Below are 24,631 nucleotides of genomic sequence, written 5' to 3' on the forward strand. Positions count from 1 at the left end.
ACTTGCACTTTTATTTGTGTATTTTTCCATGATTGCAACTTCCACTTAAACAGAGGGTTTGAGTGCTTTCAACACCACTACAGTGCCAAAGTCTAAGAAATTGTCACTCCTAATTCTCCTCATAAATAAATAATAACATATATTGCCACAGAAACTGTTCCATTTGTGGAGGAAGCAAAGTTTAGTTTGTAAAATGCAACTGTCCCCGGAATTAGCCTTTCCCAGGCAGACAGGACAGGACAGGACTTCAGTCAAGGTGCAGGAGGCGTTCCATAAACACAGCAAGGTGTGGTTTTTATACACCAAAACGGCCCGCTTCCGCCTATTCTCAACTTATCTGCGCAACAGGCGAAGGGGAGGGCGAATCGCAAGGTCTGTCCTCTTTTTCGGGGGCAGCAGACCAGAGGAACACAAACACAAAACAACTTTACAACAAACTTCACAACGACAGCCAATATGAGTTTGTACGGCTCCCATTCGAAGCTGCCTACCCTCGGGCAGAGGAGCAACTCGCGACCGGACCTGGCGAGTGCGAGTTTTAGAAACGACTTGCCGGTGTTTGTCGGTGGGAACGGATACCAAGGGGAATACCAGGGAGACGGATACACCTACTCCTACACCAGGACCTCCACGCACGGTGGCGGTGGCGCTGGCGGAGGGCAGAAAATGCAGATGAGCATCGGTAGCATGGGTGGGGGCGTCGGCGGTGGAGGTGGAGGGACAAGGTAAGGGGTTTTTTAATCACCTGTTGCTGTATGAGCGGTCCGCAACAATACCAGGTGTTTTCGTCGAAGAATTCTAAAAGTGCTACAAAAGTAGCTACAAAACGTTTAATGTTAAAAATGTAGCGCTGTAAAAATACTTTGCGTATTCCTGTACATAACAATTTCTTTTCCCTCATGTTAAAACTATTCAAAACCTAAAGTAAAACAACAAAATGAAGTTACTTATAGGAAAGTTTTGGAAGATTTAAAGTCTTCAATAATATATAGCCTGCCATATACCTTCTCGTATTCTCGTATTATAAAGTAGCGCCGGATAAGCTCACTTTAAGGTCACCAATATAAAACGGGCACACTACAAATCCTTGCAGTCATGTTCTAGAAATATTAATACATTTTAACCACAACGAAATATAACTCTAGAGTCTATTTTTCCCTCTTCCTCTTTGCTTTGTGGCAGAGGCTTGGCCTATTCAAGGTCCATGCAAATCCTCACCAGGTCATGACCTCAAAACTAAGCAAAAGTCAAATTTACTCTCATTGATGTATTAGTCTGCATCACACAATATTGCCCAATATCTTGGATCACAGTGGAGGAAATGCTTGAGAAACTCCATACACTGTACACACCCCTTGACTTTCCTCCCACTACTAAACCTCATCATGATGTCAGTCGTGATATGACTCTGTCTCCACACCTAATAGGATACGCCCCAGGCTCATACTAATAATACCTGCTTTTACATGCTATTGTAATTATGCAATAATATGATTTTGTAATTAAAGGGCATTTCACCCATATTCCACATCACGTAACATTTTCTTGCAGTTTGAAGCCCTTTGAAATTCTGTGATTATGTGTAAGCTTTCAAAACTACTTGATAACATGCAAACTGTATTTTCCACTAGTGTCCCTCTCTGACACTTTGGGGCAGCATTATATTTATAAAGATTTTATTGAGCTGTAATTACTTAATATGCTGACTAGCTGACATCTTTCAGAATTGACTTTAAAGCTCTGTGGCCTGTTTACCAAGCACTTAATGGCTTATTCCTGGACTGTATCTCGGACTCCTCTCTAGTTTACACTTCCGCACGAACCCTTAGTTTCTCAAGTGGTGGTGTTCCACAGAACCACAGCCCGACGGCTCAAAACTCCTCTCGTCTGTATTATCACTCAATTATTTACAACCTTTTTTTAACTTTTAATTTGTTATTTTTCCTCATTTCTTTGCCTTTCATTGTATTTCTATACTGCATGCTTTTTATGTGTATTTTTATGTAAAGGATATCATCCTGTAGTCAGTGTATGAATAGTGCTACATAAATAAATTATTATTTTTTACTATTATTATTTCTCTTGTAAAAGCTACCACAAATCTTAAACCAAAAAAAAGTTGTGACCGATATATGCAGAACAGAATGCTTAAAATATTCTACTGGATTTGTATTTGTGAAGTATAAAATTTTGTCTTCATGTAATAGTCATGTCACATTACTGAAGGCTATTCAACAAACCGAGAACATAATTTTCTGTCTTCTTATGTGTAGTGTGCAGGCTATTCAGCACAGAGCTTCGTTCCTGAAAGGCCAATCTCAGGAGTACCTGCAGAGAGCGCAGTTTCTGCTCCAGAATGTAAGTGTGACACACAGATAACATTGCCCACTATGATGTGTTTGTCGTCACATTTAGCCGTAGTTAAAGAATTAGAATAAGAATAGCCAGAGTTTTGTAAAGACGTATGAGCACAGATAGGCTTTGCTGACAGTCCATATACCACACTATGTTGCTGTATGTTGTCTGTTGTCTCTATAAGAGTATGATGCTGCTGTTAGTGGTAACAGGTGCTAATTTCCTGTTCTGTTTGGCATTAATAGGGTGGCTCAACCTTCGAGGTGGAGAAGTTGATGAGTATGGCTGCAGAGAGCATGGAGCAGCTGAGGAGATGTGGCGCCGAGCTACAGCATATGCGCATACCTAATGATGTCTTTAGAAGGTAATTCACCTTGTAGTGTGCATGTGTGTGTGTGTGTGTGTGTGCCTGTGCAAAGCATGTGCAGTGTGTTGATGCATTTGAAAAAACCCTGCCTCCAGATACACATGGAGAGGTGGGGATAAATGAGGAAAAATATGCTGTTTTTTTTATGGATTCTGTATAGACAATCCCAATCTTCTTGGGAGACAGCTCGGTAGCAACACTGATGAGCTAGCTGCATGTACCCAAATAGCCTGGGAACTCTTTTTGTGTATGTTTTTCATTTAGCTGTTGTTGTGCATTTGAGCCCTTTGAAGATGAGCGTGCAATGTGCCCTCGGAAGATTCACAAAGTATTTTACATTTCTGCTCACCCCAACAGCTTGGAACAGCTCCAGCATATGCAAGGTAGTATCCAGCAGTCTCTTGGCGGGGTGCCCCAAAGATGGAACAGAGGCAGCGTGGGCTCTGACGGTGGGAGGAGCTATAGCGAGGCCATGGCCTGGATTGCTCAACAAAAGGTGAGCTCTTCAAACTTGGCACTGCGCTGTACCAGTATTGCCCTTTAAAGGCTGTTATGACTGATGCATTCAATGACGACATGTTGGATGAGACACTGACTCTATCGCCTGCAGTTCCCGACTGGTTAAAACAGTATGAGTAGTTGTGTCTGCATGTGTGTGCATGCCTGTACGGATGACTAAGGGTATGCATTTGCGTATGTGAAGGGAGAAGTGGATGCATGGCTCCCACCTTATCACATATTCTGACCAGCTGTAATTGAAACCAGTCAGACACGCTGCCAGAACTTGAGCCACTGGGTGAAAGAGGCCAAGCGAGGTACAATACGGAAAGAGAGAAAGGAAGGGAAAGAAAGAGCTCAGCCATTTGAGATACTGAGAGGTGGGGGGTGGTGGTGTGTGTGTGTGTGTTTTTGTGTGTGTGTGTGTGTGTGTGTGTGGCACTAATGTCAAACAAGAAGCTGAGAAGGCAAAAGAAAATGAGAGAAGACGTGAAGGAGTGTGAAATCTGACACTCACCACTGACTCAGTTGTTACGGGACATGACAGTTTACGTGCCTCTGGGAAAACGCCCTCGTACTCACTCTACCTCCCAAACCTCTACACCCCACCCCCCATCTCCAAACAAGTGCACACACCCTTTCATTCTTCATTCTCACCACTCCAAGCGTCAACCTTTTATTTCTTCATTCAGAGTTCCCCATGTTGTTCTCAATGAGCTCACCTCCTCAGACATTTTATGTTCTCTCTCAGTCTTAGTTCATACTATTCACTTTTTCTTTTAAAAGTCCTAGTCCCCCAAACATGGAAACTTAACACCTGGTGACCTACTTGTCTCCTCCTTGTTAGTTTCGGTTGTGTTTTGAGCTATTGTGCAAATGTCCTAAAATGACCAGCACACTGTATCTGTTTTTCTCGCTGACCGTTCTCCATTAGACCCTAGCCCTGCTGCTGACAGCATAACTCGACGAACAGCCATGTTGTGTGTGTCAAGTAATCATGTAGGAAGGGAGTGGTGAGAAAACAAAAGGCCTGAGAGAGAGGAGGGAAGAAAAAGGGCGAGTTCAGAGGAGGGACTGGCTCAGGGTGGTTTGCTAGCAGAGCTCTTATCAAAGCTGAGGTCTGTGAACTCTGGTTAGGGGGGAATAGCTGGAATAGTTTCCTGCTTAAGAGACGGACACAGACAATAGACTCACTTAATGATTATCTGCTGACACCTAGAGGACAAAGGGGGGAAAGATGTAGATTTAAAATCACTACAGCATGTATGGAATACAGTAGAAAACAACACAACCCAATTCAATACAATAAACTTTAGTGTCCCCGAAGAGAAATTCTTTGTGGACCAAAGCAAGTCAAGCTGCTTGCATAAATACATACACAGTAAGACATACAGTAATAACAGGACAGGCAAAACAAAGTTACACGACAATAAACTTGCATATAAGAGAACTTAAGTGCTACTCTGCTGGGTGTTATTTAAAAGCCTAAGGTATGTAGGAAAGATTCAGTTGGTTTGTCCTCCACTCGGCACTTTAACAGTAGAATATCTGATGAAATTGTATCTGTTGTTTACCTCAAATACGGTTTATGTTTATGTAACCTTATATCTTTTCTTCTAATCATGTACCATACAATGTATATTCCCCGCAAGCTGATTTTGGCAGCATAATTATGTGTCACAAGTATTTGTTTTCAGTAACATGATAATAAGTGTTTACTCTGTGTCATCTAGCGTCTGATTGAGACAGCTCCATGGGGGGACGACTCAGCCACCATTGAACAACAGATCATAAATCACAACAAATACCACAGCACAATCCAAAGGAGCCCGGAAGTGGACCATGCCAGGGATGAATTGGTAAGGGATATTTTGACTTTTTTATGTTATTATTGAATCACTCTGGCCCCTTTGTCTTTGTTTTCAGGCTCTGTATAGTTGGTCCTTTGAGAACAATCTTAGATTCGTTCAAACTGAAGATGTATGCCCTTTAAGGAGCAATGAGTCGGATTTAGTGGGCTCTAATGGTTACACAGCAGAATGCGTTCCTCTCTGATGTTTAAAGATGGCTCCATGCTTAACTTTTGATATACATACAAAGCCTATTGGTAGACGTAGTTGGCAGTACAGCCACCTCTGGTCAGAAATCAGACAGGAAAGCAGGCGCAAACTGTTTAAATATTGATTTTTATTATTAGTTCGGCCCCAGAGAAGTACTTTAACCCTCAGAATTTGTGGAACACGCTTTTGCAGACCATAAACATGTACTGGAAGATGCAAAACACTGCTGGAAAATAGGTAAACATGACCATTTGAACTCCCTACCCCCTCCAACTGGGAATGGGAACAACGTTCAGAGAACCTCTGAAAACTTTTGGTCATCGTTAGTGATTTCCTCAGCCCACATACTACCTGGACTGCACTTATGTAGATAAAACAACTTATTCAAACTTTATGAAAACACCAAGAATCCTCATTTCTGTTTTTTGTGCACTAATAACAAGCATGTTTATGAAGATTATATGCTATTTCTGTCTTTCGCTCAATTAAAATCCTACACACTAATCCTTTAATTGCTAAATTGTGTGGGTTGCCTGTTTTATGTAACACCATGACTGGCAATGAATTATGTGTGCATAAGTCCAATATTATGTCACGGTGATATTTATTCAATGCAAACTGAACATAAAAAACATCTTTTCTCTAGAACATGAGGGGTGACAAGCCCGCCCTCCATGCTTTGGAACAAGAATGGGATAGCCTGCAGGTAGGACCAAACTCTACAAAACAATGAAAAAATATTTAGAGAACATTATTGCTGTTGTTTAAGCATTACTGGCATCATTCATTTCCTTTGTTTTTACCTCAGAAATTGTCCCACAGCCGTGTGAGTCAGCTGCGTGAGCTTCAGAACATCATCGAGGAGATCTCTCGCGGCATCATGTGGGTGAACGAGAGAGAGGAAGAGGAGCTTATCTTTGACTGGGGAGACAAGAACATTGACCAGTACATCCCCAAGAAGCAGGAGAGCTACTCAGTAAGGATCTCAGGCCGAACTGTTCCTTTTAAACAGATAGAGTCTGTGGTTTGGCTCCAGTTGAAAATATGATGTTATTGTTTTTTTTTTTTGTTTGTTTGTTTGTTTGTTTGTTTTGTTTTGTTTTGTTTGGCTATGAAAACCTTAGTTAAAATGTGAATATACACATCTGTGAGCACTACGCCTCTCTTTTTTTTTTGTTATTGGTGAAATTAAGTGACAACAGACAAGGTGACATAGGGGACAAATAAATTACACCAAGTGAACATAAAGTACAGATGGTGAACATACAGTACAAGCCACAACAGATAACAACATAAAGTTGCAATGGTATATATATATAGGTGTCTGTGTGTGTGTGTGTGTGTGTGTGTGTGTGTGTGAGTGAGGTTATGGTATTATTGTGTCCAATATGGTATAGATAATATAATGAAAATAAATAAATAAATAAAGTAAAAAAATAATAATTGATAATATATATTGCAATGAGGGATGAGGCCAGACCGGGGCATCAGGGAAGCGAGCAAGAGGCCCCCCCACCAGGCCCCAAGTAGCACGGCTGGAGGCCCCAGTGGGAGCAGGGCGAGACGGCAGTAAAAGGAAGCCCCCCCTGCCTCCTGAGGAGTGGCGTTATTTTATTTATTTATTTTTTTGTTTGTTTTTATTATTTATTTATTTATTTATTTATTTTTTGAGAGAGAGAGAGAGATAGGTAGGGCCAAACCACCCTGCCCCCTACCGCTAAGCCTCTCTTACTTTCTATTGTCCATGTAGAGGCTGATGAGGGACCTGGAGGAGAAGGAGAAGGAGCTAAACAAGCTGAAAGTGAAAGTAGATGGCCTTCTGAACAACAATCATCCTGCCTCAGACAAAATTGAGGTGAGCTTTCTCTAGCAGACAGACTATCTTAATTTGTATAATATTCAAATATGGCAGCAGCTGACTAACTTGGTGAGGTATAATGAGCTTTTGTACTGATGACTGTGTCTGCTGCCTTAGGCCTACATGGATACCTTGCAGACCCAGTGGAGCTGGCTGTTGCAGATAACCAAGTGTATCCACATTCACCTGAAGGAAAATGCTGCCTACAGCCAGGTAAATACAAATTCTTTGTCTTTATCTCTCTCAGTCACACACACACACACACACACACACACATTGATGCTACTGTATTTGTCACATCTTTTTGTTTTCATCTCCAGTTTTTCAAGGAGGCCAATGAAACCTATGGGAAGCTGCAGAAGGAACATGAGAACATCCGTAGCTTCGCGTGTGACAAGAACACCCCACTGGAAAGCCTCACTGAACTCCTCAAAAACTTGGAGGTATCACAATACTCTTAGGTCTAATGCATGTTCCTGCACCTGTTAAATTAACACTTAAACATTTTTGAATAGCACTTTTCCTAAAAAAAATTTGCATGTCCGGTAAAGTGGTCAAGCCAGTTTTTTGGAGTAATTAACCTGGCGTGCAGAAATGATTGGAATGCTGTTGCGTGTCTGCATTTCCATAGTACACCCTGTGGATATGTTATGTCTGAATTTTGAATAATCAGAAAGGAATATTTCATACTGTGCCTTCTTGGAGTAGTTCAGTGTTACAGTGGCCCTCATCAGAACCAATAATATTTGTGTTTACAGAGAGAGAAGGAGAGAATCATGGAGAACAAGGCGCAGGTACAAAGTCTGGTCAACAAGTCCAAGGCTATTGTCAGACTGAAACCTCGCAACCCTGAAGAGAAGACCAGCAGCACTGTCGTAGTGCAGGCTTTGTGTGACTTTAAACAAGACCAGGTCAGATACACACACATGCACATGCACACATACATGCATATAAACACATACACACATCTCAAAGAGACTAAATTACATACATGCGCAGATATACACACACAGACATATGGTGTGAAGAGAAAGATCAAAAATATAATTTTGTTGTTTCTTCTGTGTGTTTGTGCCTCAGAAAGGGATTCTGAAAGGGAATGAGGGCATCCTGAAGGACAACTCCCAGCGTAGCAAGTGGCTTGTGACAGGACCTGGAGGCCTGGACATGCTGATTCCCTCTGTGTGTCTGCTTATCCCCCCACCAAACCCACTCAGCATCGGCCTTGCCAACAAGTAAGATGCGCTCAGTAAATGGGGGAATGATTTGTTAGGGAAAACATAGAGGAAATGTAGGTCATTATGGAAATCCTGTGCAGATGTTTGTTTCGGTAAGGGCAGAGCAGTGCATCTGTCGTCAAACAGATATCACATCATTTTGAAATGGAATGTTGATGTTGATATTTTATTTTATGATATTATATAACACATAAATCATTCATAATTAAATAGACACACACACCCCACATGCACACATACACACATATGCCCACATACAGCTTTACTGTCTAGACATTCAGTCTAGTCTGGTTCCTCTAGAATTGTCAGCCAACACCAAGACAATAGAAAGTCAAAATGAGACGTAGTGGCTGCTCCCAGAATGACTGATGACTTGTACTATTCCCAGGAACGAGCAGTATTACGAAGCAATCATGAGCATCTGGAACCAGCTCTACATCAACATCAAGAGCCTGATCTCCTGGCAATATTGTGTCAAAGACATCAATTACATCAACTCACTCACTCTCACTATGGTAAGTTATCACAAAGACAGCAGTGTGTCATACATTATTGCATTTACTTATTAAAATGCTTGCAACTGATACAGAATAATTCTGCTTGAGTAAGAGTACAGATGCTCATCCAAAAATGTACTCAAAAATTATCCTGGAAGAAAACTGCTGAATTAAGAGTAAAAGAGTATTCGCTACAATTTTTTTTTCAAAGTAGTGAGTACTAATTAAAATTTAGTTTAGTTCATGATCACGTCATGTGATAAAATAAAGAACTGTGATTAAAAAATGATCAGTTTAACAGCATTTTTATTTGGTGTACCGACTGTGCATAGACTGTCAAGGGTGGTTTTCCAAAGCCGCTGATTCAGTCATTTGACCTTCCATTGCTGCTTGCTAGCTGACCAGCTTGACTTGAAGCTGACTGCTGTGCTCCCCTCTTCATTAATCACTTGTTCTGTCATGATGACTGCACAGCTGCAGAGCTATTTGTGCCTGTCAGCTCAAATTATCAGCTTTCTCAAAACCAACACAAAGGGAGATACAGTTGTAATGCCACCTATTTGGTCAAATGTAAAAAGGAAAATAGTAGAATACTGATTAAAAAAAAAAAAAATACTTGAGTAAGAGTAAGAATAATCCACAAAAAAAAATTGTTTGTCGTAAATTTTACTCATTTACTCATTTGCATTACTTGAAACATGTTACTACCCAGCCCTTTTCACAGCTTATGTTTTCATATTAGATGCAGAGTTGAATTAGAATTTTTTTTTAATATTTTTATATCTTCTCTGGAAAATTGCCTGACCGAACAAGGTTTCTGCTTTTTCATGCTCACCATATGTCTCTGCCCTATAACGTGACCCCACTCTATTCTCATGTCACTGTAGCTGTCCAAGATGCGTCCTGAGGAATACCGCAGTATCATCAAAAGGCTGGAGACTCACTATCAAGAGTTTCTGCGCAGTAGTCAAGGCTCTGAGCTGTTTGGAGAAGAGGACAAGCAAACCATCCAGGGCCAGTTTGCTGGAGCCCAGAACCACTATGATACCCTGGTTATCCAGCTGCCTGCTTACAGTGAGTATAACATGGCTCCTCAGTCATTCATGGATGGATTCACTGAGTAAGAGTGAAGTATAAAAGATGAACTGTTTTTGAATCAAATTAAGAAGCAAAAAAAGTTTTATATAATATTTGATTCCTAACCTCCTAATCTAATTATCCTTCATTTCATCAATAGCTGCCAAACTGACTGAGCCCCCTAAACAGGAGCCTGTCAAAGCTGAAACCTCCAAAACTACGAAGACTACCATCATCAAGACTCCCGCACCCAGTCCTGTCATTAACCTTACCCTGCTTAATGGCCTGCACGCCCTCCGACGCAGGCTGGAGCTGGTCGAGTCTGGTCTCACTAATCATCTCCACATCTCTCTGGGCGACAACAGTTTGCACGAGTGCTCAGAGCACCTCCAGAAGCTGCATGTGAGTAACTGCTCTTAAAGAATCATTTCTGCATTTTTTTGAGTTTAAGTTTTCCAGCGTTCTCCAGCGTGTCCTCTTTCTGCTCTAAAGGTTCAGGTAGATTCTTACATGCTATGACTTTTGCTTTTTTTTCCCAACCTGATCAAAAAAACTTGTTTTTTAACCACTTAGATACCCATTTATGCAGAAATATAGAAAATATGCATACATAAAAATGTTTGGTTACAAAAAACAAACAAACACAACAGTAATCTCATGAAAGAGAATAAAAAGAAAACTGGCTTAAAATTCACCAAGACCAGAATTACTCCTTTACACAGAACCAGTGTTGAATTAGTAACTGAGCAAACAGGCCAACTTAATAATTCTGGTTCCAACTTTCTCTTATTAGTAACAACACAATTGTTAAAAGTACAATAGAAGACCTTTTAAATTTCCTTTTCATTTACGGTTTCACTAGTGAAGGGCGATTATGCAAAATTTACCTTAATAATTTTACATGATATTACTGTGCAGGTTGTCCACCAGGATTTAGACTCTGTCCATGATGAGTACCTGCGCCTGAGGGAGAGGATTTTGAAGCAGCTGGAAGGGGTCCCTGCAGACTCCGAGCAAGCCAAGTTCCTCCGCTCTGAACTGGACCTCATCAACCAAAAACTTGCTGACCTGCAGGGTCTCTCCTCAGCTTACCTTCAGAGGTAGAATATGTAGTATAATCTCATCACCTGTGTACTTAACATTTACCTAATGTTCCCTTGGCATTTTAGGCAATACATGTGTTAATGTAACATTTTGTCCTAGTGTATCTCAGCTTGTGGCAATGTACAGCTTTGCAGGTTTTGTCGTATAAGATCACTTCTTACTCTTTCTCAGTAATGACTGTCATGTGGAAGATCAGTATTTAATGTAATTATTGTGTTTCTTGATCACAGACTGTCAGCCCTAAAAGCCTTGATCCAGAGCCTCCTCAATGCTGAGGATGTCATCAAAGTGCATGAAGCCCGGCTTACAGAGAAGGACACCACCTCTTTGGACCTCCGTGAGGTGGAAAACTATCGGAGCACATTAAAGGTCTGTCACACTTTCCATATGCATTTCATGCAGTATTCTCTGGCTATGTCATCAGCAGGCTTAAATACATATGTGAAACCGTGTAGTACAGTAACAAACTGATTTAAGATTAAGTAATTATTAATTAGGTGTTGTATGGATATTGTTGGAAGTGTGTAGATTTATCAGTTTTCTCTATCGGTTTTGCAGCAAATGAAGACTGATCTGGAGCAAAAGAGAGACCTGCTGACAGCAATGGAGTCCGACCTGGCCAAAGCTGTTCATTGGAATGGTCAGATCGCCAACTCTTTCCACAAGTGTGATGTGGATTTGTCCAAATACTCGGACCTGGTTGGTCAGTTGTCTGACCGCTGGCGTCGCATCCAAACTCAGATTGATAGCAGGTAAAATGATCTACACACATACACACACACACACACACACACACACACACGCACACACACACACACACATACAAATGTAGAGTGAACCTCAATGATTTCTTTAATATCTCATCACTGATATCTCCATCTTTATACCTACAGTACGTATCTACTGTATTCCAGTAACAATACTAAAAATATCCTTCAATCCTTTTCCTCTTCATCCCACTCTTTCCCCCCTAGAGTGTGGGATCTGGAAAAGCAGGAGAAGCAGCTGAGACATTATCAGCAGAGCAGCACTTCCCTGGAAGAGTGGATAGACAATGCCAGGAAGCGTCAGGACAGCCTACAGACGGTGAAGCTCAGTGACATTCAAACTCTCATGGATCACCTCAGCCAACAGAAGGCATGTATTTCCTTATTTAAATCAGCTTAACAGAGAAAAATATGCCCAAATGTGAGAATAGCCACAATTTACTCTTTAGTGCATATAAGATTTTTTTTTTTCCAGGAAAATCTTGTTGTTTTTTTTTTCACAACCAAATATTTTCTGTTTGATTCATTAGCGCTCAAAATCATCAAAAAACAGTCCTAACACCTAAGCAGAGATGGGTCAAAAACATTTTCTTAACAGTCAAATATTTATGAAGAAAGGAGAAATATATTTATCTTGAGAGCTAGTGACTCAAAAATAATCTTAAAACTTCAGGACAGCACTCAGGAACGTTTCTAAAAACTTAAGAAAACAACCTTTAATGTCAGTATAATTCCACTCCATTCCAAGTAATTGCTGTTTTAGAATTGCTTATAAATAAATCAGTATCAGTGGATTTAATGGCCCTCTACTCTATGGACAGGCACTCCATACTGAAATCAAGGGAAAGAAGGAGAAAGTGGAGGATGTGCAGAAGGATGCAGACACCTGTGCTGCATCTATAAAGGTTGGTGTCAAAAAAGTCACTTATTGTGAACAGTTTCATTATACTGTCAGGATAAAACATTGTCATATATGTTAGCAGGCACATAGACACAATCAATTAAAAAAATATACAATTACAGAAACATTAATGCATATTGTGCTGTTTTTTTTTTTTTTTCAGGACTATGAGTTGCAGCTGGCCTCCTACAGTGCAGGCCTGGAGACTCTGCTTAATATTCCTATCAAAAGAACCATGCTGCAGTCCCCTGCTACTGTGGTCAGACAAGAGGTAGGAGCTCTGCCTCTCCATAACACTATAGCAATTTGCAGTGTAGCTCAGCAATGAGGTTTAATGAAATTATACCTGGTGTTATACCCTTGAGTAATTATTGTGTGTTCATCTCCTGTTAGTTATTCAGAGCAATTGAATTAAACTCTATTTGCTCAGGATATTAAGTTAATGTAATACCATCAACTTAATGATTCATTCTTTTATTGCACGTTATCCTCAAAGCATCTTAGTCATTATGCAATTAATATCACATCTTTTGGCTTCAGTATTCATTTACTAATTCAAACTTCATTAGGCGGCTGACCTCCAGTCTCGCTACATTGAGCTGCTTACCCGTTCCAGTGACTACTACAAGTTCCTTGGGGAAATGCTAAAGAACATGGAAGATCTGAAGGTAAGCACTGGGATTGTGCTATCCACTAAAAGACATGCTATGTTATATTTAAACTATTTATACTAGTATTATATTTAGTGGGTGAAATAAGAACAGCATACATAAAAAAATGTATAATGGAATGTGTTTCATCTTTGATACTAATGTACATAATTGAATGAATTAACAAATATGTCTTGAAAATATGAAAGTAAATGACATAAAATACCTGAGAACCTTCTTAACTTTGTATGTTTCATTGCTTTCTTTAGATCAGGAACACCAGGATTGAGATGCTTGAGGAGGAACTGAGGCGTCTGAAAGAAGATATCCAGGATCGTAACCAGAAGAACCAGTCTCTTGAGGATGCTCTTGCCCGATACAAGCTAGAGCTCACTCAGTCAAAAGAGCAGCTTATTTCTATGGAAGAAGTGAAAAGAACCACAGCATTTCAAGCTAATGCTACTAGGGAGAGCCTTGACAGCACAACCAATCAGCTGAAAGATCTTAATGACAAGTTGTCCCGCATTACATACCAGCTAGATGAAGAAAAGAGGAAGAGAAAGCTGGCTGAGGAACGCTATGCCAGTCAACAAGAAGAGTATGAGGCAGCTGTTCGGCGCAGACAGAAAGAACTGGAAGAGCTCAGCTGGGCAAAGATTGATTTAGAGAAGTCTGTGAAGGACAAGCAGCTTGAACTGGACAGGCTTAAGATACTGCTAGAGGAAGAGTCAACACGTCGACAAGGGCTCCAGTCAGAGATCTCAAAGGTAAGAGCACAAAGCAGCCAGGAGATAAATCAACTTAAACAGACATACGAGACAGAGATCCATGTTACCAAGGCTTCTGTCCTGAAGGTCTCACAGCAGAGAGATGAAGACACAGCAGAGCTGAAATTGCACTGTGACAGACTCACTGCTGAAAAGAAAGACCTAGAGGAGGAGCTGAGGAGACTGAAGCTGTCCATAGCCCACATGGAAGAACACAGGAGCAGGGCAGAGGAGGAGGCCCAGCAGCAGAGGGCCTCAGTGACAGAAGAGACTAGAAGACGTAGTGAGTTGGAGGTGCAGTTGAGAACCCTAGTACATCAGAGAGGAGAGAATGAGCTCAGACTGAAGGAGACTGCAAAGAACAATGAGGAGAAGTCCAGGCAGATCAGCCTGCTTACACACAATCTGGAGGAGGAAGGGAAGAAGAGGAGAGCTTTGGAGGTGGAAATTAGTCGCCTGAAACAGGCTCAGACAGAGCTGCAGACAAAAAACACCACCTATGTGGAGTCAATCAATAAGGAGATTCACATCACCCGAATGGAGCTGGAGAAACAGACTAGTGAGAAGACCAGGGCTGAGCAGAGTTCTGCCAGGTTACAGAGCCGTATCAGGGAATTGCAGTGCTCTCTGGATGGCATGGAAGTAGAATTGGAGAAGCAGAAGAAGGCAAACCAAGAGGAGTTCACACGTAGGAAAAGAATGGAAGCTGAGCTGGAGAGGATGACACATACCTGCAGAGAGCACACAAGCACCATTAACACCCTCAAAGCAATGCAGGAAGAAGTATCCACCTCGGGAAGGAAGTATGAGCATGATCTCCGGGCCCTCCAAGAGGCCCTTGACAAGAGCATGAAGGATCACAAGGTCACCATGGACCAGCTGACCCAGGTGACAACTGAGCTGAAGACACTAAAACAACAACTACTGCAGGAACAGGCCCGGGTCCGTGAGGTCAACCTCCGTAATGAGAGTCTTTATAAGACCATTGAAGAAAAGAGCCGTTTGCTTAATGAAAACACGACGGAGATTGAGAAGCTGCAGAGTCTGACACAGAACCTGACAAAGGAGAGACTGAGGTTGGAAGAGGAGCTTAGGGCAGTTAGGCAGGAGAGAGATGAGCTAAAGCTGAGCAAGGACAGTACAGATGAAGAAAGTGCTTCTCAGATCTCAGCCTTACATGAGCAACTCCAGAGCAGCAACAAGAGGACACTGGAACTCCAAGCTCTCATCAGTGACGTGACCAAGGAGAGAGAAAAGCTTAAGTTGGAAATAGACAAAATCCAAAAGCAATCCATTGAGGTATTTTTGATTGCTGTGAGGGATCCGCTCCACATAATGCAGCTAATTTGCATTCTTACCTTTGCATGAATCATTTTTATTCATTTAAAACTGAAATCAGTTTGATGGTGGTCTTATGATTTTAGATGTCACTGTTTAGGAACTGACCTTCATTTTAAGGGTTTTGCATGAGATGCTTCATTTGCTTGCATGCTTTCATAACAGTACGCATTTCATTCATTGCTGCACTTTAGACATAATATAACTGAGCCTGCATATGCTATAATAATATCTGCTATCCAGACAGGCGTGGCTTGTGGCATTACAAATCATGTTGGTATTGTTGACAATTAAAAATTTTGTTGAGGGTTTAACCTATACGCCTAAACAAAGACATAGCAGCCTTCATCAGACTCATTTGTCAATTTATGTGGGTTTTTTGCTCATTAAATGTTGTTACATATGTTTACATGTAACAATGTGATGTCTTTTGTTTCCCCAGACTTCCATAATGGTGCATGAGTCCCAAAGCCAATACACTGAGGTGCTGCAACAGAAGGACAGTTTACTGGCCAAGCTCAAACTGTTGGAGCAGGACAAGGCCCGCCAGCAACGTCTAGAAGAGGAGCTCAGCCGCATCAAGCTTTCACTAGAGGCAGAGTTGCGCAACAAACAGCGCCTTCAGGATGAGAACAATACCATTCGCAAGGATCTTGCATATATTAAGAGTCAATATGAGCTGAAAGAGAGCCAGATGAGGCAGTCTGACTCAGATAGGGATAAGGCTGACCGAGAGAGGAGCTCCCTGAAGAGTGAGGTGGAAAGGCTTATGAGGGAGCTGAGGAGTGTTGAGGAGAGATACAAGAGCCGGCTTCTGAGCTCTGAGAAGGAGGTGTCAGAGTTGATTCTTAAGAAAGATGCTCTGGAAAGAGAGATAAAGAGATTGCTGGAGAGAGCTAGCACTCTGAGCAAGCACACCCAGACAGATGAGAAAATCCCCACAGTAGATCCTTCCAAGCTATTATTTGATGGGGTGCGCCGCAAAGTAACAGCCCACCAGCTGTGTGACTGCGGTATAATCAGTAAAACCACCCTAGACCAGCTCTTAAAGGGAAAGAAGACTGTGGATGAGGTCGCTGTGGACATCCAGCTCAGTCTTAAGGGTACTGGTATCATTTCTGGCATGACAAGTGGGTCCCAGGGTAAAATGCCTTTCACTGAAGCCAAAAATAAGAACCTGCTCAGCCCAGACAGTGCCCTCATGCTACTGGAAGCCCAAGCTGCCACAGGCTACATTGTGGACCCAACATTCAATGAAAAGATGCCTGTGGATACTGCTTGTTCCAGAGGTATAGTAGACACAGAAGACAGAGACACCTTGGTGATGGCTGAGGCAGCTAGCACAGGCTTCAAAGATCCATACACTGGCAAATTGTTATCTGTAGGTCAGGCTTGTAAACAGGGTCGGATAGACAAGGAGAAAACCATCCGTTTGCTCCAGGCTCAAGAGTCTGTTGGAGGCATCTTGGACCCTGTTCTGAGTGTATTCCTGCCTAAAGACTTGGCCTTGGACCGTAACCTTATTGATGAGGAGCTCTACAGGGCTTTGAACAAGAAACCCACCTGTTACCTTGATCCAGCCACAGGAGAGAAGATAAGCTATACTGACCTTAAGGTTAAGTGTAAAGTGGACCCCATCTCTGGCTTGCTGCTGCTCCCTGGCCCAGAAAAGCCCATGACAGTTAAGGGCCTCCGTGGTGAAGTCTCTGTCACAGAGCTCTTTGATGCCAAGCTGCTGGATGAAACTGACTTGCAGAAGCTTAATCAGGGCAAGCTCACTAGCAGAGATATTGAGGACAAGCTCAAGTCCTACCTGTATGGATCAACCTGTATTGCAGGGATCTATGATGAGGCCAATGACCGAATCCTGCCCTTCTATCAGGCAATGAAGGAAGGTCTTCTCATGAGAGGAACCACCCTGGAGCTTCTTGAGGCTCAAGCTGCTTCTGGTTTCATGATTGATCCAGTCAATAATGTCTTCCTGACAGTGGAGGAGGCTTCAAAGAGAGCCCTTATAGGTAAAGAGTTTAAAAATAAGTTGTTGTCTGCAGAGAAAGCAGTTACTGGATACACAGACCCATCCACTGGAAAGACAATCTCCCTTTTCCAAGCCATTGAGAAAGATCTAATTGAGAAAGGCCATGGCATCCGTCTGCTGGAGGCCCAAATTGCCAGTGGTGGGATTATTGACCCCAAAGAAAGTCACCGTATTGATGTTGATGTTGCCTATAAAAGGGGGTATTTTGATGAGGAGATGAATGAGATCCTAACATATGAAGGAGATGACACCAAGGGGTTCTTTGACCCAAACACCAAGGAGAACCTGACATATCTTCAGCTGAAAGACAGATGTATCAAAGATGCCAGAACAGGCCTAGTGCTTCTGCCACTGATAGACAAGAATAAGCCCCAAAAATCTGAGCAGAGCCGCACAAATGTTCTTCGCAAGAGAAGAGTGGTGATTGTTGATCCGGACACTGGGCTGGAGATGTCAGTGCGGGAGGCCTATCACCGGGAGCTAATTGACTATGACACCTTTCTGGACTTGTCAGAGCAGGAGTGTGAGTGGGAAGAAATAACTGTCAAGGGGTCAGATGGCTCTGCACGCTTGGTGGTGGTGGATAGGAAAACAGGAATCCAGTATGACATCCAGGACTGCCTAGAACGTGGTATGATTGATCAAAAGTCTTTTGAACAGTACCGTGCTGGAACCCTAACCCTGACCCAGTTTGCTGACCTCATTACCAGCAAAGCCAGCACTGAGATGACCATCACAGCCGGTAATGTTGATGATGTGCTCACCTGTAGCAGCCCTATCCAGGCTACCCCATCCTCCCCAACTGTTCGTAAACGCTTCGACAGTATTTCTATCACCCTCTCTCCAGCTGAGATGTTTGATGATCAAAGCCCTGTGGGAGCCATCTTTGACACAGAGACCCTGGAGAAGATTACCATCACAGAAGGGCACAGAAGAGGCATAGTTGATACTATTACAGCACAGAGATTGCTAGAGGCCCAGGCATGCACAGGGGGCATTATCAACCCAGCCACTGGAGAAAAACTGTCTCTGCAGGATGCCGTCCATCAGAGCCTCATTGAACAAGACATGGCCTCAAAACTGAAACCAGCCCAGAAAGCCTATATGGGGTTTGAGGATGTAAAGACTAAGAGAAAGATGTCAGCAGCAGAGGCAGTAAAAGAGAAATGGCTGCCTTATGAGGCTGGTCAGAGATTTTTGGAGTTTCAGTACCTGACAGGTGGTCTGGTAGAGCCTGGCACTGGGGATCATGTCACCATCGAAGAGGCCATTCGCAGAGGTTGGCTAGATGGACGAGGAGCACAGAAGCTTCAGGATACTCGGAACTACCAGAAAAACCTGACATGTCCCAAGACAAAACTGAAGATCTCCTACAAGGAAGCCATGGACAGCTGTATGGTGGAGGAAAGTAATGGTATGAAGATGCTGCCGGCTTCCTCAATGTCCACCAAGGGAATCAGTAGCCCTTACAATGTTTCTAACCCAGGCTCTCGCTCTGGATCCAGAGCTGGTTCTCGGGCGAGCTCCAGAAATGGGTCCCGTAGAGGCAGTGTTGATTACACCTCTTCTTACAGCTATACAATTTCATCCACCTCCACTTACAGCTCTAACACTCTCTCTTAATACAAAAACATCATCATCAACAACAACAAAAGGATTTAGACTAGGGGTTTATTAGCAGTTCTATGCAATGCAAGCGTGTTCTTCAAAGATTTTTCTGCTAAGTGATGGGAATAAAGGTCACATAAATGTAACAATTTTGAATTGGAAAAACTTTTATCATTAATTCTGAATTCATTTAACTGCTTTGTGTGTTTTAAATTTTGGGTTATTTTGAGTTTTTATGCAGAATATAAGTCATGTTGTCATGCATAAAAGGTGAATGTAATTCATTTTCATAGAAAATTATAATGTAACACTTTAAAATGTATCTTTTATTTTTAACATGCTTGTTGATATCATCCTCCACATAACCCACAGTTCATTTTACATTTTTGTATTTCTAAGGTAATTGAAGTTTGGCTGATGTTTTGTAGCATTCTTTCTTGTGCTTTGTTAATTGCAAGTGCTGATGTTTTGCATAAAAATACTGACCTGACAGCAATGATCCACTATGAAAATGCATTACTATCAAATAAATGCTCTGCACATTTGATGAAAAACGAATAAAGTTTTCTTAACAACAACATTGTTATTTTTTAGGGTCCTTTAAAGAACTCAGTTATGCACAGGGCCAACTGCATGAAGTCTTATATCAAAAAGCAATGTCAGTTCTTACCTGTAGATGGCGATAATCGCCATGTTAATCTCGCCTGTCTAAACAGAGGGGGAGGCTTCCCAATCATCACATATTCATCAGAGGAAACATTTGATTTGTTCTCCTGCTTGGCAGTCATAATAAACACCGAAAGGTATTGTTTCTGTTGCAAGAGCACAATACAGGACTCTAATGTTAATTTGCATTCAGCTAAAGAAACTACCATGTCGACCTGAAACAATTGTCTGTCTTTATTAACACAGAAGAGTAATTTCTACAAAGTGGTGTCACTGTTAATTTCACCAGTGGCCAAGGCAGTTTTCGAGATAAGCTAACTTCATGGTCAGTTGACGCTGTCCGACAAGGACTTGACAATAGTAACCAACATAATGTAGATAGTCAAAGGAGCCATCGGTCTTAAAACAATGACAAGGTTTGGACAGAGTAAATTATTAAGCAAGATCCTCTTCAACAGTGTATGTCTGGCCCAAACAAACAAACAGCAGTTATGTAACCCAACTCTACTGTTCCCTTTTGGCAAACTGCATGCCGAACGATAGGCCATCATTTATCAATGTACCGTTGCGCCACCACACAATAGCAGTCTGGAATACTGAAAAGCCAGTGGTTAAATTTACCGAGGCGGTTACCCAGGGCCAGGTCTTACAATGCCTTACCATGCTCATATTACATGTTTACTCATTTTTAGTTTTAGGTCACGCTTGTATGTAGTGACCATAAATCGCACGTAGCTCTAGATATGAGATGTGCATGCTCATTGCACTGGGATATACACACCAGGCCTTCTGTGTTCTGTTGGTTATAGTGCATGAAGTAAAAATAATAATTATAATAGTTCTACTACTACTACTACTAACAACAACAACAACAACAACAACAACAACAACAACAATAATAATAATAATAATTTTAATAAACATCCATAAGGAAATGTGCAGTTAAGTGGGTGACTAAACCAAAACCTGTTGTCACTAGTATAATGAAAACTTGTTTGTATTATTATTATTATTATTATTATTATCATCATCATCATCATCATCATCATTCTTAGTAGTAGCAGTAGTAGTGCTGCTGTTGTTGTTGTTGTTGTTGTTATAATTGTTATTGTTATTTTCAGAATAATGTGCCACCTGTTGAGTGTATAAGTCGCTGGGGGCAGGAACAGTGTTGGAGGAAGCCTAAGTCTGTGTTTGTGTCTGTGTGAGAGAGCCAAAGGGAGAGAGGTAGATGGAGGAGGCCACAGAGAGAGGAAAAGGGGGGGGAGGTAGAGTGGAAGGGGGAGGGATCAAGGGAGGCAGCCCCACGGCACAGTGGGAGGACTATCCCATGCCAGGACTTGTGGCGGCTGCAGCGGCAGCCTCGACTGGAGGAAGTGTGTTGGGGGGCTGAGCAGCAGCAGTTCAGAAACAGAGCAAGGGCTTCCATTTTAGCACCAGCAGCCACAGCAGCAGCCTGGGAGAGCACTGGGGGCAGCTGGGACAAAGTGAGCTCAGAGAAGTGCCTCTGATCAGCCTGAGAGCACATTCCAGCAGAGGAAAATGAGCCTCTCAGCCTTCACTAAGCCAGTGTGACGGGCTGAGTGCTCTTTGACTCAGGACTTTACCTCCCTCTCTCTCTTTCAGCACTGATTGACAAAGGGAATCAGTGGAAAAAGAAGAATCAAAGTCCTCGCTTTCATTTTGAAAAGGTAAGGCACGGTGTCTGAACTTTTCTACGGCTGTTCATTAGTGGGGAGGGGTTTAAAGTTGAGCTGCTCAGCACTTAAAAGCAGGATTAGAGTTGCAAACAGTTTGGAAACATTTTCCTTCCTCTTTAGCCTGTTGCTCAGCTCTATCTCATTGAGTTTAATCATTTCTTCAAACTTCAAAATGGGGCACTGCTCCCTCTGTATTTACCTTGGCTCTGAATCCCGCTAAAGCCAAGGGTTACTGTGTGTGTGCGTGTGTGTGTGTGTGTGTGTGTGTGTGTGTGTGTGTGTGTGTGTGTGTGCTCCAGCACTGTGAGACCCTAGCAGGATTGTCAAGACAGAGAAGGGAGTCATTCAAACTGAACAAGCATTGAGTTTGTGATTTTTCCCCCTTTCAATGTCTGAATGAAAGAGTTTTGTTCATGGACCACTTTTTAAAGCCCAGCCTGGCCTCTCAATAGGAGGAATAGTTTAGTGTAAACATCTTCCTCGTTGAATTGTGTTTTGCTATGAATATAATGTGGGGCTCCTTGCTGTTTTGGGCTCTGGTGCATTGGAGACCTTAATAATATGAAACATATGGGGCAATTCTTGTGGAAGCCTTTTCCTCGGTAAAGCAAGCTCATAGAAGTTCAGAAGACACAAACCCTTTTTGTCCTTTGTTGACTGTTTGGTCTGCTCTGCTGCTGGAGAGAAAATGATGGAGAGAAGCAGAAAAGGAGGATATGTTTTTTTCCCCCTCTTTGAGCTACAGCTGCTGCATGGTATTTTCGGCCTTAGGGCTGCACTTCTCAGGCAGCCATTGTTGATGACATGTACAAGCGTCCTTACATCACAGCAGCTACCCATCGTCACCTGAATCTCAATCCCTCCCTTTCTCTGCTTTGACTCTGAAATCAGACACACACCTGCATTTACACCCTCCTGTGCACCTTTCTTCCAAGAAACATAAGCCATGCGGGTTGTTAAGGACATTTTGCAGCCTAAACTCTTTTAAGATAAGCGTTAATTACAGACCTAACAAGATAGGAGAAACCTTTTTGAACTGGCAATTATGGCTCTTCTTGCTGGTTCTATTTTGAGGTCACGAGTTGCATGAACAAAATCTGCCCCTCACGGCTAAGGAAATGTGTGTCTAACAGTTGTTAGCCGAAGTTAAAAACCAAGGTGTCTGTTTTTTTCACCTCCCACCTCTTCCCTGATAACAGGCGGCAATTACAAAGGGCTGGCTGAGCAACACATGAATGAGGATCCTGATAGTGTGGTTTGGACAGGTGGGTTGGCAAAGGGCTCGGGTTGTGTACTGTAAGCAGAACACTCTGATCTAACCCTGAGAGCAGCAATATGGGACAGAGCAGTGGGGCATTTCACTTTGTCGCAGTGTGGCAGCTACCCGGCTGACATGTGTAAACCATTAAACAGAAATGGAGACTAGGAGAGGGAGGGAGAAATCAAGGGGCACGAGAGGCAGAGAGAGAGAACAAGAGAAAGAAGTTAGAAAGAGGAGTAAGAAAAAGAGGGTTAGAGAGAGTGAGAGTGGGAGCGTAATCCATTTTGGAACGCATTCCACTATGACCTTGGGATAGAAAGTGGTAATTAGGGAGTACTTTAGGAGCCTGGTGGGTGTGCAGATTCACTCAGAGCCAGAGTCCTCGTTTTTATTCCCTTCAAAATATCTCATGAAACTGAGGGACAAATATACGTTGGAGTTCCAGCACTACTAAATAAACTGGCTAAAAATACCCACTCTCCCCTTCCGCGGCTTTTTTCAATAGATTCCACGGCTTCGTTTATGTCAGTTCTTCAGCACTGAATGGGCGTCAAAGCCACAGCGTAAACATATAGAGCCCCTGACAGGAAAGGGACAGAACAAACTGTGGCCTTGTTTCTTTCCAGGCCCTTCAACCAGCCTGTTATGTCACTGTGGAGATGTTATCCCACATTGCGAGGCATGCTCTCCGAGATCCATTCCAAGTGCAAATGCGGGGCAGTTCGGAACAGTGAAGTTGATGGTATCAACTTTATTAGATGGCAATTTGATCTGAATGCTAAATACCAACTGGAGCCAACAGCCTCTGCCAAGCTGTAGCATGGAATATTGTAGGAACAATTTGTATTGTGGGACAAGGAAATTTGTTCCGGCTGTAAAAGGCCCTTCATCTGATAGATTGGTGAAGCATGCTTGAGTTATTCTACTTTTCAGGGTTAGGTTAGGCAGACATAGATGATAAGGGAAATGTAAATATCTCTAGAATGCAAAAAAGGTCTTTAAAAATACATTCCACTCCACCAGTACCCCCCATAGGCAGCCAGACTTCCTGAAGCATTTATGGCACTTGAGGTGTTACTCAGGGTTGAAGACAAACAGCTTGGAAGATCATTAATCTGTCCTTGTGACTGAGCAGAGCCCAGAGACTCACAGCGAGAGTAAGACAAGTTACACATGGCTGCTTTTTGCTCAGGACCAGAGCAGAGCCACATGCTGGGCTGGATGAGCTGTATCACCTCCCACCCCCTGCAGAACCGTAATATTTGTAGCCCCAGAAGTACTCAGAAGACAAATTGAGTATGTTTGTATGCTTAAACTCCAGAATCAGATAAAAAGTTGTGTGATATGTTGTGTTGGCTCAAATGTTTGGCAGTATTTGAGAAAGTGTTTTTTTCTCTCTTTACAATAATGAATTTCCGTGCTCTTTGTTCACTACAGGCACCAAATTCCACTTTAATGGACCTATAAAAATATTTAAGCAGGCCCAAAATGGATGCTGTTGCCACAACCTCTCAATCACCAGCTAGAGTGAGCCAAAAGAAGCAGTTTGGTTTCATTTTTGAGCGTGAATAAAGGGAAAGGACTCCTTGATTGCTTTCATTTGTATGCCAGCAGGTTATAACCTTTTTGGAAATGTAACTGTCTCAGATTCTGTGATTGATTTTACCGAATGTTGAAACTTGTCCTCTGTTTATCCAGAAATTTCTGCACTTTTGCACTTTGTTATAACATGTATTAGTTTGGAAAGCTTACCTTTCCCTCTCAACATGTGCTTGCGTTGTACATAAGCATGTAAAAATGATGACAACAGCTAATGAAAAGATAATAAAGATGGGTACACTGTGCACACACACACCGTACTGTAGGAGTGAGCTATTATCC

General features: G+C 42.3%; 2 protein-coding genes across 4 annotated transcripts in view; both read left to right on the forward strand.

The window, feature by feature from the left end:
• The first annotated feature begins 349 nt into the window (after nt 1-349).
• On the forward strand, nt 350-19,701 carry dspa (desmoplakin a). 2 transcript variants are annotated; one of them, XM_030074408.1, is made up of 24 exons: nt 350-725; nt 2,274-2,358; nt 2,601-2,719; nt 3,080-3,218; nt 4,954-5,079; nt 5,927-5,986; nt 6,089-6,256; nt 7,031-7,135; nt 7,256-7,351; nt 7,459-7,581; nt 7,897-8,049; nt 8,219-8,373; nt 8,765-8,891; nt 9,761-9,947; nt 10,111-10,352; nt 10,869-11,050; nt 11,285-11,423; nt 11,613-11,806; nt 12,029-12,191; nt 12,643-12,726; nt 12,886-12,993; nt 13,292-13,390; nt 13,642-15,438; nt 15,920-19,701. In XM_030074408.1, the coding sequence occupies exons 1-24, from the start codon at nt 457-459 to the stop codon at nt 19,136-19,138; spliced, it is 8,139 nt and encodes a 2,712-aa protein (XP_029930268.1). In that variant the 5' UTR covers nt 350-456; the 3' UTR covers nt 19,139-19,701. The 2 variants fall into 2 exon arrangements, with proteins under 2 accessions (XP_029930268.1, XP_029930269.1); XM_030074409.1 differs by having other exon boundaries at nt 13,642-14,139.
• A 1,483-nt stretch (nt 19,702-21,184) lies between these two features.
• The window catches only part of LOC115375507 (tensin-3-like), a 32,197-nt gene continuing 28,750 nt past the window's right edge, over nt 21,185-24,631 (forward strand). For both annotated transcript variants that reach the window (XM_030074931.1, XM_030074933.1), the window contains exon 1: nt 21,185-21,480. The gene's annotated coding sequence lies outside the window, so the exon portion shown is untranslated. The remainder of the gene's footprint in view (nt 21,481-24,631) is intronic.

The sequence above is a fragment of the Myripristis murdjan genome, chromosome 17 (assembly GCF_902150065.1).
Source record: "Myripristis murdjan chromosome 17, fMyrMur1.1, whole genome shotgun sequence".
Classification (NCBI taxonomy): domain Eukaryota; kingdom Metazoa; phylum Chordata; class Actinopteri; order Holocentriformes; family Holocentridae; genus Myripristis; species Myripristis murdjan.